The sequence below is a fragment of the Andrena cerasifolii genome, chromosome 12 (genome assembly GCF_050908995.1).
Source record: "Andrena cerasifolii isolate SP2316 chromosome 12, iyAndCera1_principal, whole genome shotgun sequence".
Taxonomy (NCBI): Eukaryota; Metazoa; Arthropoda; class Insecta; order Hymenoptera; family Andrenidae; genus Andrena; species Andrena cerasifolii.
The window spans coordinates 920427-937268 of record NC_135129.1 but is presented as its reverse complement, the minus strand read 5'-3'; the positions used below and the strand labels follow the sequence as shown (position 1 = coordinate 937268).

Sequence of the window (16842 nt, the reverse complement as noted above, 5' to 3'; positions counted from 1 at the left end):
AGATTTAGGGCAAAATATAATTATCGAAACGTCGACTGCTTCGCAACATGTGTATACAGTTATCTTTAATACGAGCCCATAAACGTTTCGCGGTATCGATGGCCAGGAAATTTTTGCTCGAGGCTTTTATCTGCAAGTGTTTAATTAGTTTTTTGTGTTGCACATAATACTCCATTCAGCCCACCTTGAGTGGCATGTAACGAAGGAGGGTAATTTATTTAAATGTAAACAAAAAATCGATACATAATAAAACACGAGCATCTGTCTATACATTATATTTTACTCTGCCTGCTTTATTTTTTATTCGCTTTTATACTTAATTACTCGAATGCTCTTAATGACCAAATAATTTACATAATCATTTATATTTTATATAAATTAATAAAGTATCTGTCGAGTATGAATAATTTGGAAATTTTTCATTTTAAGTGAGAAATAATCTTTCCTCAAAAAAACGGTGGTTTTCCAATTACTTGATATTTAAGTCGAAAATTCAAAATATTCATTAATAAGTCATGCTTTTAACTGTGTTACAGTTTTACAACTAATTATTTCTTTATCTTTGTTACAGGAGTGTTTGTATGCTGAGTACGTGCTGTTGAAGGAGGTGAGTAATGCATATTTTAATTTCATTTATATACATGTATAAGTTGCAGTTATACAGGTCGCTACAAATATGACTTATTACTTTAATTTTCACGTTGTCTATAAAAGTCACGTGCACAAATACAGTCAAAGCTGGGGAGATGTGAAGATGCTGGTGGAAGAATAATATTTTAAAGTTTCTAAAAATGAATACGTATTAACCCTTCGTTGTCACACCTTTTTCGATCAAGTTTCACATACCTGGGTGGCTCACACCCAGAATAATTATTTTTGAACGACTGCCATTCTCATCTAAAGAATCCAATCGTTAATGAAAAAGTCATGGGTCAATTTTAAGGTCTCTAGAATGTATTCCACTAGTTTTTTGATTGACATTTTATCACAGTTTTTGCAAAAAATTCTAAATTACCATATGTCGAGAAAACACGAAAAAATTTTCAAAAAAATGTATCTTACAAAAAGTTACATATATTGAAAAGTAGGTTGAAAAATATTACATATATGACGCTACCTTACCTCCCCCCCCCCTGTCCGCACAGAAACGTAAGAAATTGCGGCCCCTCCCCAAAAGCGTTTCGTAATTTAATGACGATCCCTTTTATCACATGTTCTCGCGTGCTTCTGGACAAATGTTGGCAGTTCCCGATCACGAGTCGAAAGGCGATTGTCGAATAAGCGTTTTGGCGAACAGTAATATCGAATACCGAATATTCGGTGGCGTCAATTGGGGTAACTTTGACCACAAAACTACTTAGATTTTATGACAAATTCTGCTAGCATCTATTGCATAACAGGTATAATTATCGAATAAAATATATATTGAAATAGGCATTTATAGTTATCCAAGACACTTTGTCTAAGAATAACACCTGTTCTACAATAGATGCTAGAGGAATTTCTTTTAAAGTCTAGTTTTGTGGTGAAAGTTACCCCATTTGACAGTATTCGTCGAATGCCGAACGCGTGGTCGCGCTTTTAGATATTCTTATCTTGTTTGTGTTCTAAACGCAACACATCTAACTTTGTATATCACAGTGTGATAATGTATAGGATGTGATAATCACACCCTCGTAAATTACAAGATACGTACTAAGATACTGTTTCGGTATCCAGAACAGAATTCAATTCTGAAGAAGGGATAGTTTAAATGAAACGAGGTTTCAGTTAACATCGCAAGGTTCCTTCCGAATTTGGATTATTTCTTCACGAAATTTCCGTATCAAGTCAACCATCCAAAGTAATTAGATTAACTATATAATTAAACTTGGGAAGTTTTCATTTTGAAAATTATCTTTATATGAACCGAAATTCTGGAAAATGTTGTGTCCGAAACAATATCGAAAGATAGTCAGTTTTGTTATTGTTAATCACCATCAATTACTCTGAAGAAATAACAACACATTATATGTATACTATTTAGAAGGGTAAAGGATTAATCAAGTCGTCTTATTCCCCAATGCTATTTCATTTAAGGGGCCGTCCTAGTGCGACGACTGAAAGAAATATAATTTTTCAGGAATTAAAAAAAGAAACAGGTATTAAAAGTATACAAGCACGTATCAATGATTGTACGTTTGTAGTTTTATTCTATCACCTTTTAAGACTATACAAAATTTGTCGTTGGTAACAATATCCAATTATAGAAAAATAGGAATATCGTAACAAGAACACTATCTTTCCGGATGCCAGACCTGATATCAGCAGTTTGTAGTTATCTCAAACACAAAATTCAAAAAGGTTAGTAATCTGTAGACGTCTGGTTTCCGGTATCTCTGGAATAAAAAAAAATTGGAAATGACGTCTTAAAAAAATTTCATCAATTTCAGCAAAAAGAATTTATGGCGTTGTTGACCGTAGTAATTCAATTTTGCAAGTAATTGCAAAATACTAGTTCGACCGATAAAGGAACGTCTACTGAGTATACCTACCTGATATATTTGAAGTGGATCGGACTTTTGGTTTTTTGGCAATCAGGTCTGACATCCGGACAGATATTGTTCTCTTCACAATAGGTACTGCTATTCCGCTATAAATGGATATTTTTACTTACAATATTTTTTGTATAGTCTTAAAAAGTGATATAGAATAAAGCTACAAACGTGCGATACTTTTTTTTTTAATTCCCGAAACAATAAGTTTCTTTCAATCCTCACACTAGGAAGACCCCTTAAGGGGGGATTCTACCTTGTGGGACCGAGAAATACGTGATTCTTTGCGAATTTTTTCTAGAAAAATTATTCGACCAACTAATTTGAAGTTTAGCAGTCTGTTTTATAGTATCTTGAACTATTGTTCTGATTTTTTTCATGGAAAGTATTGTGATGAGCATCTGAAACACAACAAGGAAAATAGATTTATAATCTATACGGATGTGGCTATCCGTGGTAGTAGATTTGCTGCCACATCTGGTACCGTTCCTTTTTTATTTAAAGAAGTTTTTCCGGATTTTTGAACGAAATTCAATTCGTTTCTTTCAGAAGGCTGCTACTTTAACATTTTTATATTTTTCTTAATGAATCTACTACCGCAGATGGCCACATTCATGTATCTGTATGATAAGAATCTCTTTTCCTCGACTTGAATCGACACTGAATTTCCGTTTTTGGGTATATTTTAACGATCAAACGAACTTACTTGTATGTGAAGTTCGATCGTAATTATACTTCGACTCTTGCCCTCGAGATTACAAGTGTAGCTTCTCAGAGCATGACAAACATATTTTTTTTTTGTATATTGTTAATATGTGAATATAAGTGTACATTATATCTGAACTCAACGCAAAAAGCTATTTTAGCTTTCTAATTACGACCACATATTTTTGGTAACGCTTAAGTTTACTTAGTCCCTTAACACCGCTGACGCAAACCTGTCAGTATCTTGGACGATGATTAGCCTTTTATAAAAATTAGCAAACACGGTTGAATTTTTTGACCAACCTGCTGTATTTTTAATCAGGTCTAGGCTTATCCCTTTTTCCGATGCTCTCGAGGTCGGCGCATGCCTCGTGCTTTGTGCCGTAAAAGACACGTCTATGTCACACTCGGAAAGGACTAATCTGATCCACTTACTCAGAGTTTGGCTGGATACCGGCCCATGTGGTTTGCGAAAAGATAGAAACAATAACTTTTCTTCCTTTCTAATACGCTTAGTAGCCTCCACATACCTTAGAACAGTCTTACAATTAGCCACACAAAGTTCAGGTTTGTTGATAAAAAATGGAAGGTCTAAAACTGGCTGTGGCGCTCCCGGTCTCGATGTTTTAACAAGCCGAGGGATTTTAATCCTTTCACCCTGCGCCGAAACAATGATATTTTCTACCGAGATGAGAGAAAAGGTTTGAACTCTATGCGCTGTAGCAAGGGCTAACAGAATGATCGTCTTATAAGACAGCTGGGGTAATGAGAGCTGTTCCACGGGAAACAGATTGCTAATTTTTGTTAAGACCGGACTTACGTGCCATGCTGTTTCATAACGAGGCGCACTCGGTCGCAAATGATATATTCCCTTCATGAAACGGGATATATACATTGTGTGTGAGGTTTTCTGACACGATCAATGAAATAGCGGCTCTTGCGGAGTTGAGCGTTTCGTAGGAGGCTTTCTCTTCAAATTTGTTGGATAGGACCTCTAGCACCGCCGAATGTGTGGTTTCCAGCGGGTCCGAGCTTCTTTGTTTGATTGTTGCCTCTGCCAATGAGGCGATCATAATTCGCAATGATGCGATGCTAATGCTGTTCCTCAAAAGCGAGCTCCTGATAACCCCGCTGCAACCAGGGTAAGCTTGATAGGGTGGTACCGTTTCCTCCAAGAAGATACCAAAAGATCACGATTATACCTAAAGATCAGTGGCTCCGAGGTTAGTAACCTCTGGAACAATGGAAACCATGGTTCCGTTGTCCAAAGCGGGATCACAACCACACCAGACGCTCCTTCATTCAGAATCTTTTGAAGGACTCTAGGGATCACCGCGAAAGGTGGGAACGCTTAGAAATCCATCCCTATTCTTCCAATTTATTGTAAACGCATCAATGTTAATTGAAGCGAAGAGGTCAATAGGCGGTGATCCAAAACGCTGTACAATATGTTGGAAGGCATATTCGGCCAGCTCCCACTCGATGTCAATATTCTTTATCCGTGATAAGAAGTCTGCGTCAGTATTCTCGCGGGATGGTATGTATGCAGCATGGACCACATAACCTACGGGCATCGCCCCAGTTCCAAATATCTGCCACTAGGTTATGGAATTACAGAAACTGAGTCCCTCCCATTTTATTTATTCCTTAGCTACTGTGTTATCAACCTTGAGCAGAATTTCACAGTCCGTCAGGTCTGTAGCAACACATTTAAGCGCTACAAACGCTGCCCTTAGCCCTAGGGAGTTAATATGCAATTCTGTTTCCATTTCCTTCCATAATCCATGGTGCCGTCTTTCCCTTACAAAAGGCACCCCATCCTGTCAGAGAGGCGTCGGAAAAAATTGTCCTTCTCTAAGACGCGGACTGTATAAGTCTTACCGAATTATCTAATCCCTGATGCCACCATAAAAATTTCCTAAGCTATATTCAAGAGCTTGACATTTAGCCCTTTCTAGTAATTTGCAATGCAACGCTGCATACTCCACAACTTGGCAAGCCGCGACTAGAGAGCCTATTAATTGTGCAAACTCCCTAATCCTACATCGTCGCCTCTTGAGAAAGAGAGACACCATATTTTTCAAGTATTCCCGTTTTTTCTGGGTTAACTCAATCGCAATTTTTTCCGAGTCTATTATGAACCCAAGGTATTTACACCTTATATTTGGCGTAAGATCACTTTTCTTATAATTAATCGTAAGCCCCAACGACATAAGGAGATCTACCGTTGCCTGAATATTTTCAATGCAAGATTCTGCATCCTTCCCCAAGCATAGGATATCATCGAGGTATATGACCGGCAGATGCGACTTTGACCGTAAATGGTTAACCACTGGTTTCATTACTTTCGTGAATACACACGGACTCGTACACAGGCCAAATGGCAAGCAGTTATACTAATATAAGTGATCGTCAAACAAAAATCTTACAAACCTTTTACACTCTTTATGTAATGGGATTAGGAAGTAGGCGTCTTTCAAATCGATTGAACCAAGACATGCACCAAGCCACATTGGCTTACATACCGTGCGAACATCTTCCATCTTAAAATGGACTGGTTCTAAGAACTCATTTAGCTCCTTCAAGTTAATTATAAGCCTGTTTGAGACATCAGGTTTTGGCACCAGGAACACATTGGAAATAAATTGACCATCGACTGGTCCACAAGGTTTTATTGCACCTCTCCGCAATAAACTATGTATTTCCTTTCTAATGTCCAGAGATTCCCTCTGAGACCAGCTGCGTGAAGGAGGTAGCGATGACTGAGTGACCTTGCATGTAAAGGGCAACTTATAACCCCGAATGCATTCCAAGACGAAGCTGTCTGAAGTGATTGTCATTCATTGCTTTGTAAAAAGTTTTAGTCTACCCGCCACCTTAGTTACCTCTAACGGGTTTCCTGCTTCGAGTTCTTTGTCCGTTGGGTGCTGGACCATAGGGTTTCTGCGTCTGCTTCGCAGATGTGAACCGATTGCGTGGTACTCGCTGCGATGGTTTCGGTACAAAACCCATCCTTGAACCCGTCTGTACCATTGACCTCGCTGCAGAAGGGTGTTTCGAGTTTCCCTGGTTGTAGCTTGGTAACTAGCTTTTTCAACGATTGTTGAGACTTCATTCCTTGTCCTACCTTGTCGACCAACCTAGCCTCTTTCAACTTTTCGCCGAGCTTCGCTCCAAATAGAAACTCGTCTGTAACAGTTTTCTCCAGCACCGATGCCACCTGCTTGTGTGTGCTAGGTATAATACACGATTTTCGGGCCACTGTTTGTCTCCTAGGTATACACCTCTGCAAGGAGCAGGGATGGTCTCCCACACCCCTTCAATTGCCTTTCTTACATCGATATCTTCTCTCTTTTGAGTAAGTAAAGGATCAATGACTTTACCCAAAGCCGATAAGGCAGAACCCACTAAATTCTGAGTCTTGCAGAAATATTTGTCCCTCTTCAGAGAGCTGTCATTTAACGATGCTGCGACCTCTGGGTTCAGCGTCGGTGCTTCCAAGAAGCAGGCACCCTTCCTCAGATGCTTCTTTAAGAGGACCTCCACCTCTTTCTTCTGACCCTCTTTGAGCCAGACGGCCCATCGCAACGAAATATGAGGCGAGAGCGTTAACTCACTTTCTTTTGATTCCGGAGTTTCGCCAATTATTGACAAAATCTCATCATCTAAGGGTACAGACACGTCAGCTACCTCAATGGGTTGTGGGTGTTCCAAAGGGGCGGTGTTCGAAGTAGAGGTTCAATTTGTCAACCCACCACGGTAACAAATGTTGCTACTGGGAGCGCACGAGTTCTGGTTGAGGCGGGTGCTGCATTTACCTTCTCATGGATCCGAGGCCCTGCAGGAGGTAAAAGGGACCCTAGTAAGGGCCCGCTATTGCAGATATACTTCGGCATTGTCTTACCTCTCGTGTAAGCTCAACCGTAAATTTGTCTCTCGATCATAGACTTATCTCGCGTATAAGTTCGATCGCAATCCTTACGCTATCGTGTTATGTCTCGCAGAGCCTCAGCGTTTACAGGAAAAATGTAGGAATACCCATCATAATTCACCTGTAGGGGAGACCGGGGCAAAGTGAACCCCGGGGTAAAATGAGCTTCCTTAAATTATTTTTTAACAATAGAATATATTTACAAATTTTGGTGATGTAATAAATGTATGTAATACGACAATGATAATTATGCACATTCAGGTATCGAAAAATGGAAATTAACTTAAAAAATTAAAAATAAAGTTTTAGAGACTTCCAATTGTTTTTTTTTTCAAATTAGCTTTTTGGATATATGAGTCTTAAATGTGTTATTTTAACTCCATTTTTTTTCTGCGTGTTTATAACAGGCTTATAAACATACATGTACACGCGTTTGAGAAAACATTAATCCTAACATTATTAAATAATTAATTTTCCACTGAGTACACATTCGGGGCAAAGTGACCGGGGTAAACTGAGCTGCAAAGAAAAGATGCGCGAGTGATGTGAGTGACGTATTTTATTAAAAATTATGTATGTATTTGTTTTATTTATATGTTAGACTGTTCATGTAAACAAAGTTCCTTTAATAACACATTTTCAGAAGAAAATGAGTTTAGGTTAGTAACACAAAGTACAAAGTTACAAAGTACAAATTATTAACATTAAGCTTGTATTAATGAAATATATTTTTAAAAAAAAAAAATTTAAATAGTTTTAAAGTTCTAAGAAAGTTGATTTTATAATTATATGCTTCATTAAAACACGTATTTAATTTCTGCTCACTTTATCCCAGAGAGTAGCTCACTTTACCCCATATATGGGGTAAATTGGTCGATTTTACATTTTCTTTTCAAGTTGAATTTTAATATACTTTAAGTTTATTTTAAGTATTGATATTCGTCATTTATCAATAGTAATGTTCAAATTATATTATAAATCTATCTTCACACATTTTTATTGAAAGGGAAAAATTTTATTCGACTTCAAACATTTTTCGTCCCACTTTGCCCCGGTCTCCCCTATAGCTCGATAAATCCAGCGGTCTCGACATATTTTCGTCTGTAATTATTTCCCTGTCTGAAATTGCACCTTCATTATCGGAAACAAAGGAGCGCATAGACGCCACGCGATCCGTCCTCCTTTCGAACTTTCTTCCCAGCTTTTTTAATCTCCTCAACAGCCTATCATCCTTATCGCCCCTCGTGGACTTTTCCTTGTGTTTACCCATTTCTTTCTGGTAGACACACCGATATTTTATCCTTAAATAATCTTAATAATCGAAAGAAAAACTTGATCGAAGAATCTCACGACGTGACTGCTTCGGCACGAAAAAACGTTATGACGAGTCGAGCCGCCTGAGTGCGCCAGGCCCGCGCAGATTTTTAGGTTTAAAACTCTGAAACCGTGACTGTTAGTAGGTAGAATAAATGCTACTACACTTCTAATCTCTAGGACCAGAGTCGAAGTATAATTAAAGATTAAAGACTTTAGTGTCCTCATTAACGATAAATGATGTAGCAAACTTGCGGCAACGGATAGAAAATGCATATCGTACAATACGAAACAGGGAAGGAATATGAAAATGTTGGTCGATCTAGATCCGCAGGGCGCAGACGTCAGGCTTGCATTTAAACGGATGAAAGACACGCCGAATGTCTTTTGTCTTTTACATCGACAGGGTTGATTTTAAGACTCGTATTGATCAAGCATTTTTTATTCCTCGCGGTGAGTACTATGAGCCCCCAAGTTCTTAGACCCTTCTTTTCAACACCCTACCTGCATTTACTTCTACTTGACCTTGGCACGACATTATCCGCGATACGTGAACCCTCGCGACATTGAACACGCAAGTACGCGCCGGGACGCGTTTCCTCTTAGCTGTTCCGCGAGTGTTCAGCCCCATTAAAGCCAAGGACGCTCGCAGAAGCTCGCTATCACCGAGCTAAAACGTTCGCCGCAAATTGGTCGCACTTTTGCTGAATATAAAGTAACTAACTTGTACTGCCGCGTTCGGCGACTATCCATTTAATGTGTAAGTGAGGAAGTAATGGGCGTTAAAATGATTTATATAACCAGCAATTAGTCCCGCGCTGAAAATGCGGGCGCATCAACGCCAGCTCGAGGCACGCTGCAAGCTCAGGCCGTGCCGGCAGCTTTTTACAGCGACGCGTTTTCCTTCATTTTTATTGGACGACACCTGTTTCCATTCGCGGCACGTACACCTACTTGTTTCCCCGGGGGCTTCGCGAAAGCTTACGAGGAAAAAAATTAGCTAAATGCGACACGATCGGGGCCGTAATTTAAGAACAGGTTCCACTTTTTACTGAAGGCCTTTCGGCCGGATCGATGACGTTTATAACTGCATCACATGTGCTGTCGATAGCGTAGTTATAAAAGCGTCTGATGAATTTATTGGCGTTGGTGTTATTAAATTTTAATAGTTCCTTGATAATTAAAAGTCAATTTAATTAAACATGGTCACCGCTAGATTATGGGGGGAAATCACGCGTTCATGATACCTACCTATTATCTGATCGATTTACGAAGCGCCGTTTAATGTCTACTATTCCTAATTCAATTAGAATTGTTTGCTAAATTCTGATAAAATGACATTATACGAATATTTAACCCTTCGTTGACATTCTGGGTGTAAGCCACCCATAAGCCGATTTTGACGCTCTGTACCTTATATGTACAAAATAAATACCTTTTCTCCAAAGCCGACTTATAAACTATTTTTTTTCTCAAAATATTATATCTGAACAATGACTTTGTAGATTTTTAGCTCCTAATATTGAAATTTGTAAAAGATACAATTTTTTGAAGATGTTCTTCGTTTTTTCTCGACATATGGTAATCTAGAATTTTTCCAAAAAAACTGTGATAAAATTCAATAAATAAAACTATCGGAATACATTCTAGAGACCTTGAAAATGACCCATGATTTTTTCCATAGCGATTGGATTCTTCAGGTGAGAATGGCAGTCGTTGAAAAATTGCTCTGGGTGTGAGCCACCCAGGTATGTCAAAGTTGATCGAAGAAAGACGTGTGTCAACGAAGGGTTAACTCTCAATTATTGAGCACATCTGTTAAACGCGCTATTATTAAGTATTACGAAATATTTCTATAAATTCTCATGCAGGAAAGGAGCTTTCACTAAATAGGGATCTTTTTTTAGTCGAATAATATTTCAGTTACCACAATTATTTATTCCATTAACTTTTAAACACATTTATTATAGAATAACATATCGTTTACATTTTCAATCGTAGTAAACAAAATCATGATATTTATGTAACTTATGTAGGTATTGTAATATTGCCTATTTATATAACACTATACGACGTATGTGTTGTACATGCGTACATACTCTTCTGTAATTTTCAGTCCTTATAAAGAGTGGTTTAGTATTGAAGTCCTTGGAAAGTATACGTATCCATAGCAGCGTGTTTAGTTCTGAGATTTAGGATGACATCAATGCTGTTGAGAAATAGTATCGTCTACAATATATGGCGATTAATGAACAATTAATAGATTGGTGAATTATATGAGATACTACAATTGCCCTGCCATGATGTGTTAAAAATAAGCAATGCTATAAAATGCAATTTCTCAAAAGCCAACTATCCACTAACATACACTTCATATCCAATAAGATATAGTCACTCATTTTCGCCTACATAAATTATCTTAACTATTATAAAATTAATTAATATTAAAGCTTCCAACTCTCCCTTGCATTGCAAGCATAATTCCTCAACACACGTATACCTAGTACTTAATTTGCCAAATATGTTTAAAAACATTTTTGTTTGCCAGATTTACTGACTTACAGTATTAATCCACCACTCACATTCAATTTCTACTTCACCTTAATCTAATCATCCCTCGATCATGAAAATATGCTATTCCTGCCGGCCTGTACGTTTAATCAGGATTATTTTCCTATTCCGTATATCCAATTGGAAATTGCTTTTAAAAATATTCAATACAATTCTGCAGCACTTGCGGAATGCCAGGCTGAAACTCGAACGCTATCGCGCGCGGCTAGACCAATTTCATTATCGCGCACGGGTAATTGCCTGTTGACCCGATTTCACGGGCAATCATTTTTACCGGCGAATACAGGATGCGAGATGAATGGCGATACCGCGCAGAATGTCCGCGAAACGAGCGCATTACGGTGCCGCACGCTATTATCGGGCACGCCGGGCAACGATCAAACGCATTACGCGCCATCGAACTCGGTTTAAGCTGTGTGTCACTCGCGGGAGTCAACTTCCGACCGAACCAATTTCCGGTTACGTGCTGCAATACGCGGGTCTGTTTTGTTGCTCACTCGCGAAACGCAAAACGCGAAACTTCTCGAGGTCGAGCTACATACAACGTCCCCGTACCTAATTATTTTCAGCTTGGTCTAACACAAGCTACTAATGTATGTACATGCATAGGCAGACATGGCTGGTTGCGTGTGCAAAGTGGTGCGCGACGCACACAGGTGCCGCAAGAGAAGAAGCGCTTAAAAGACCTAAAAAATTACGAGATAAATTTTTAAGCAACCCAGATTTGTATGAGCAGAACCATTGATGGCAGGGATTGAATAGGTTGCACAAATAACTGTTAATAACTGTTATTGTACGTAATTTTTTAACCGTCTTCCTGGCCCTATCCAGAATTCAAGTAATGCTTTCATCTTTTAGTGGATTATTTACTGCTACACTGCGTTCCGCATTAGAGCATACTCGTTTCGCGCAGGGACACACTGTTGATTGGTTTACTAGCCGGCAGGGGAAGCGCTACGACCAATCGCGTGTGTCAGATCCGTGGGAGCTGCGCAGATCGGTTGGAAATCGGTAAGGGCGCCGGTATGCTCTTATGTGGAACGCAGTTTAGTTGCAGAATTATCAAAAAATTCATTTCCAATTAATGTATCGAGCAGGGCTGATCCTGTAATGTCGCCGCATAGATATATCTGATTTGCAGAAATACTAAATTTTCTACAAACAGATAAAATCTGATGTTTTAAATGTTCGACGGTGTGGCTTCTAAAAAGTTCGATAACTTCCCGTGTTCGAATTTGTATAGTGCAGTCCTTTGTGAACTGTGCGTTTATGCCTAAAAATGACCTGCCCATGCATGTGGCTGCATCAACTTTTATGGATATTAAGTTTCCCTTCGCTTCTTTTTTAATTTTAGTTTGCACTTGGATTTATATCTCTGCGCAACTGCATCGCGTACTTTACGCGAATTTATGAGTTCCCTTGGCTGAGATTGTCTAAATTGAGGCACGGCATTAATAACTTCCTGAAAAGCCTCATCATCTATTAGGGCGAATGGTCTACCATGCACGGCGATTAAACGGACACATGCATCTATTAGATCTAATTTCCTTCTTTTTACAACATTATTACCAGTATTTGATATTTCCACTTTCGCCATCATCACTTGGGTGAATTCATCAGGATGAAACATTTCTAAATGTTTCAGGAGGTTTGTTGCGTGATCCTAAAAACCCGAATTTATATGTGAATAACCATTGAGAAATAAGTTTGAAAATCTGAACAAGATCATCAATAAATACAAGAATTGAACATTTCGTTTTTCAACCTAAGTATGTACTTACCGAAATTGTGGAAGTGCAACTTCCTACTTTGCAGCGTAGCTTCCCTTCGCCGTCACGCACTTCAAAATAATTTCGAATTATTTGGCATTTCCTTCGGCCCATCGCGATTTTATGACGGCTATATCACTCACTGCTATATTTCGTTTTGAATATATAAACTCCTCTATACAATTGTCTCTCGAATAGAACCTGCTTGTTGCTGTTGTTACTCGCTCCGAAATTAAACTGAACTACACGCGAGAGATTCCGCGGACTACTACAGAGTATGAATCATGTTAAGGATACTTAGACATTGTTTCTAAACAGTTGAACGAAATAAGCACTAGGTTTGCTTGACGCTTATTATAGTGTAATGTCGATGTGTCCATAGTCCAGCGATGCCCCGATGGGCTGTCCGAGGACGCGAGCATCCATAGCGTTTTCTACGAGCCGCGCGGAAGGGGGTGCTCGAAGCCAAAGAAGCGGCGGGTATGTAACGGATAGGGAAAACTCCAGTAGTTGCGTGTAGGCTCGTACCCTTAGGCAGGCCTGCCCTTTAGGGTGCAAATATCTGCCCAAGTTCTGGGACCCGGGCAACAGCCGAGGGCTGAACTGTTACCTTGATAACCGTTGCGTGGGTTTTGGGAGAACTACAAGAGTGCGTATGCGCCCATACGCGTGAGTCCCAGCTATATAGACTCGGGGTACGAACCAGTATGGACGCACGCACAGTTGCAGTTCTCCCGCAGCCCATGCTGTGGTTAGCAACGTAACAGTTCCGCGCTCGGCTGTTGTCCGGGTCCCATAACTTCAGGAGGTATTTGCACCCTAAAGGGCAGGCCTGCCTTTAGGTGAAGTTCCACGGCACGCGGCTCGGTGGAACTTCACCGAATCGCGCTCGCGGAGCCGCGTGCCGTGGAACTTCACCTTTAGGGCCTAAGGGCGCACTATAGTCTGATTTTCGAAAGTCGAGACCTGACGCGGGTTCTTTGGACGGAGCGTGGTTAAGGAGAAACCCGCCTCAGGTCTGAACTCTCGAAAATCAGACTATAGAGTTTTCCCTATCCGTTGCATGCCCGCCGCTTCATTGGCTTCTAGCACCCCCTTCCGCGCGGCTCGTAGAAAACGCTATGGATGCTTGCGTCCTCGGACCGCCCATCGGGGCATCGCTGGTCCATACAGTGAGTGTAGAAAGTATTCGTGCAGGGACCAATTTAAAGTAAAATTTTATACATATATTTATTTCTGTTCCGTGCGTAAGCGAATACATCGTAATACGTTACTGATAAAAGTTATTCTTATTATCAATGCTCCACACAACAATAGACATGAGATAACACTCTGATGGGAGACAAAAATAGGTATACATATAAATTATCTTACTTTCTTACTCTACGTGTCACGTGTTATTTCCTAATAAATGTTAGAAGAACATTGCTCATCGTGCAGCTTAAAGGGACTAGGCAGTCAGATCGCTCGAAAATCAAGTGTTTTTTACGAATTAATTAGGAGGAGATGAATACAAATTGTGACTAGTACTTTTGGGTAATGTTTTTTAATACTATAAACAGTAAAAAAAAATATTTGAATAATATATACATACGTACGACAGCGCTACAGTTGCCTGATATATAGATGTTTCTTTTCTGGAGCCGCTGTCATTTTGCAGTGATTCTAGCCGTATGAAATTGAATTGTGAAATATCCTCTGAAATTGATACTTTGCCCTAACCCCCATTCTGCTCTGAACCTATTGAAAAAGAAAAAAAAATATAAAAATGGCGGCTGTAAAACGGCAAATTTTAAAGAAACTTGATTTTTCGCCAGGAAAAAGAGACTTTTTATTTTTTTTTGTCAAAACCGAAGTTTTCACAGACTTACGCGTAGGTTCAGATCGTAACTAAACATGTTTCACATATACTGAATTTTTCTTAAATCGACTTGTACCTTTGTTTTATCGCAATCACTGCAAAACGAAGAGGAAATATGATTCCGAGAAAAACGCGTTTAAAGTTTCGAAAGTGGAATTAGTCTACCAGCGTGCGAGCAGAAATAGTTTATGACGCGCTCGACCTTTTCGGCTGTAAAATCCTTAACTTTGCAAATTTTAACATAAACCAATCGGCATTTTACTCGGGAAGGGTGGTACTTTCGAAAAATATAACAAAAAAAATTGACTTTCTGACTGCCTAGTGGTCTAGAGCCTATAAAAATAGGCGATTTTTATGAATTAATTAAAGGAAAACTACTACATACAATCGAATGGGACTTTTTGCATTGTATTGCGGATGTTTTAAATTATAGAAATATATTTTTTGTTTTATAATTAATTATTGCAGACGGCACTGAGGAGTCGTTAAAGTCGAGGTGTCAAGAACTTCATCCAAAACAGTGGGACCTGTATCTCCAAAAGTTATTATCCGATTCAACTGAAACTTTTTTTATTTTGAAGAATATACATCTGGCTCGTGGAGAGTACCAGAAAAAATACAAAAATTGAAAATTTATAATTTTTAAAGGCTTTGAAACGACAAGAAATATAGAGAAATAGTGATTTCAAACTTCAAGTGTCGTTATTTTCTAAAAAATATGTCATTTTTGTAATTTTTTCAAAAATTTTCCGTGACCCCTAATAACCGAGTTTCCATTGTTACCTTCGACATTCATAAAAATTGACCTATTATAAACCGTCGAAGAACGACGACAACCTGAGCGCCGAGTGGCCGGGTTTTACCCATGCATTTGTCGCTATTCAAATGCCTATAACTTCGAAAATTTTACGAATTTCAAAAAATCCTTTTAAACGCATATTCCTAAAATGTTGAACATTCGAAAAATGAAATAAAAAAAAATCGATTTTTTAGACCGGAACCTCCCCTTAAGGTACGTTACAATGGGATCCAAAAGTTCTTCGATTGTCGAGGAGCACAGTTCCGCAATAAAACAAAAGTTGAAATTATATGGGAAAAAAAAAATGGATTATGCTGTTTCATAATTATTTAAACATCCAGTTCAGATTTCGCGTGAAGAAACGAATTGTAGAAAACATTAACATTTTTGTTTATAACTTTTTTCTAATTGTTTAAACAATTGATAAAACTTTTACGATTTGATAGATGTAATTAAAAAAAGTAACTTTTGTCTTGAAACTTTTTTTTATCTTTTACAAATTGCGTGTTACAAAATAAAATCGAAAATAGCTAAATCTTCGGGGGTTAATTTCACCCCCTTTGAGTGTATTTGGATAGCAAAAAAAAATTGCGTTGCAATCTTGACGAAAAACTCCGTATTTGCACAAAGTTTCAGAATTTTTTGAATTTTCAAAAAGTTAGCATGGGGAAACATGACGAAAACACTTACAATTTTATTCGAATACGGTGATAAAGCAGTCAATGTGAAGATCGTTGAATTGGTATCTAGCCCTAGGGGCCCAAATGTGGCCCCTGGGAGTTAAAAAACAGGTTAACATGGATTTTGAAGTAGTTGGTGCGGGGAATCCGAAATTTTTTTTAAAAAATTCTTCGGCCTTTCCTTTTTGAGGTGTCTCCAAAAAAAACAATTTTTTATTAAGGGGACTACCTTAGGAAATTGTTTTACACAAAAAATAACATCATATTCGGATTCAACACCACAAAAACACAGATACCAGGTTTTAGCCAATTATTCTGAAAAGAGGGTTTTGCCGTTTTTCGCGTACGCCTCAATAACACGAGTACAATAGGTCCATTGCAGGTATCATTTTCATGATTTCTTAGTTACTATGAGTACTTTCAAAAAATATATTCCAAATCGGGAAACTGTTTACTTGTAAGCGGCAGTGGACGTGCCCAACCGCTATTGACTACCACTCTCGGCGTCGCACGTTTTGCCAAAACGGACACAAGAAAAAGTTAAACTCCTTAGTTAAAAAAATGTCCCACCTAGCATTTCGAAACAACCGAGAAAAGTGAACTGAAGTTTTATCATTTTCTTTGTGCCGTCCGTTATAGTAATTGTTTATTCTGCTATGTAATATATCGTTGAATTAA

At 38.6% G+C, this 16842-nt stretch overlaps 2 protein-coding genes across 6 annotated transcripts in view; one reads left to right on the top strand and one right to left on the bottom strand.

Moving 5' to 3' along the window:
* The window catches only part of LOC143375455 (tubulin monoglutamylase TTLL4), a 507564-nt gene that overhangs the window by 263083 nt on the left and 227639 nt on the right, over nucleotides 1-16842 (top strand). For all 3 annotated transcript variants that reach the window (XM_076824552.1, XM_076824549.1, XM_076824550.1), the window contains exon 4: nucleotides 572-607. The gene's annotated coding sequence lies outside the window, so the exon portion shown is untranslated. The remainder of the gene's footprint in view (nucleotides 1-571; nucleotides 608-16842) is intronic.
* On the bottom strand, nucleotides 10439-13077 carry LOC143375033 (uncharacterized). Of its 3 annotated transcripts, none has more exons than XM_076823738.1 (3): nucleotides 12837-13077; nucleotides 12625-12718; nucleotides 10439-10669 (listed from the first exon to the last, which is right to left on the bottom strand). In XM_076823738.1, exons 1-3 carry the CDS (start codon nucleotides 12936-12938, stop codon nucleotides 10536-10538), a joined length of 330 nt encoding a protein of 109 aa, XP_076679853.1. In that variant the 5' UTR covers nucleotides 12939-13077; the 3' UTR covers nucleotides 10439-10535. The 3 variants fall into 3 exon arrangements, with proteins under 3 accessions (XP_076679853.1, XP_076679854.1, XP_076679852.1); XM_076823739.1 differs by having other exon boundaries at nucleotides 10482-10693; XM_076823737.1 differs by lacking the exon at nucleotides 10439-10669 and having other exon boundaries at nucleotides 12079-12718.

What these genes read in the sequence shown, in the direction of transcription:
- LOC143375033 (XM_076823737.1), bottom strand. Translation starts at nt 12,938, where the DNA reads ATGGGCCGAAGGAAATGCCAAATAATTCGAAATTATTTTGAAGTGCGT. An exon ending in GTTGCACTTCCACAATTTCG is followed by an intron (nt 12,719 to 12,836) that starts GTAAGTACATAC and finishes TCGGGTTTTTAG; the next exon opens with GATCACGCAACAAACCTCCT.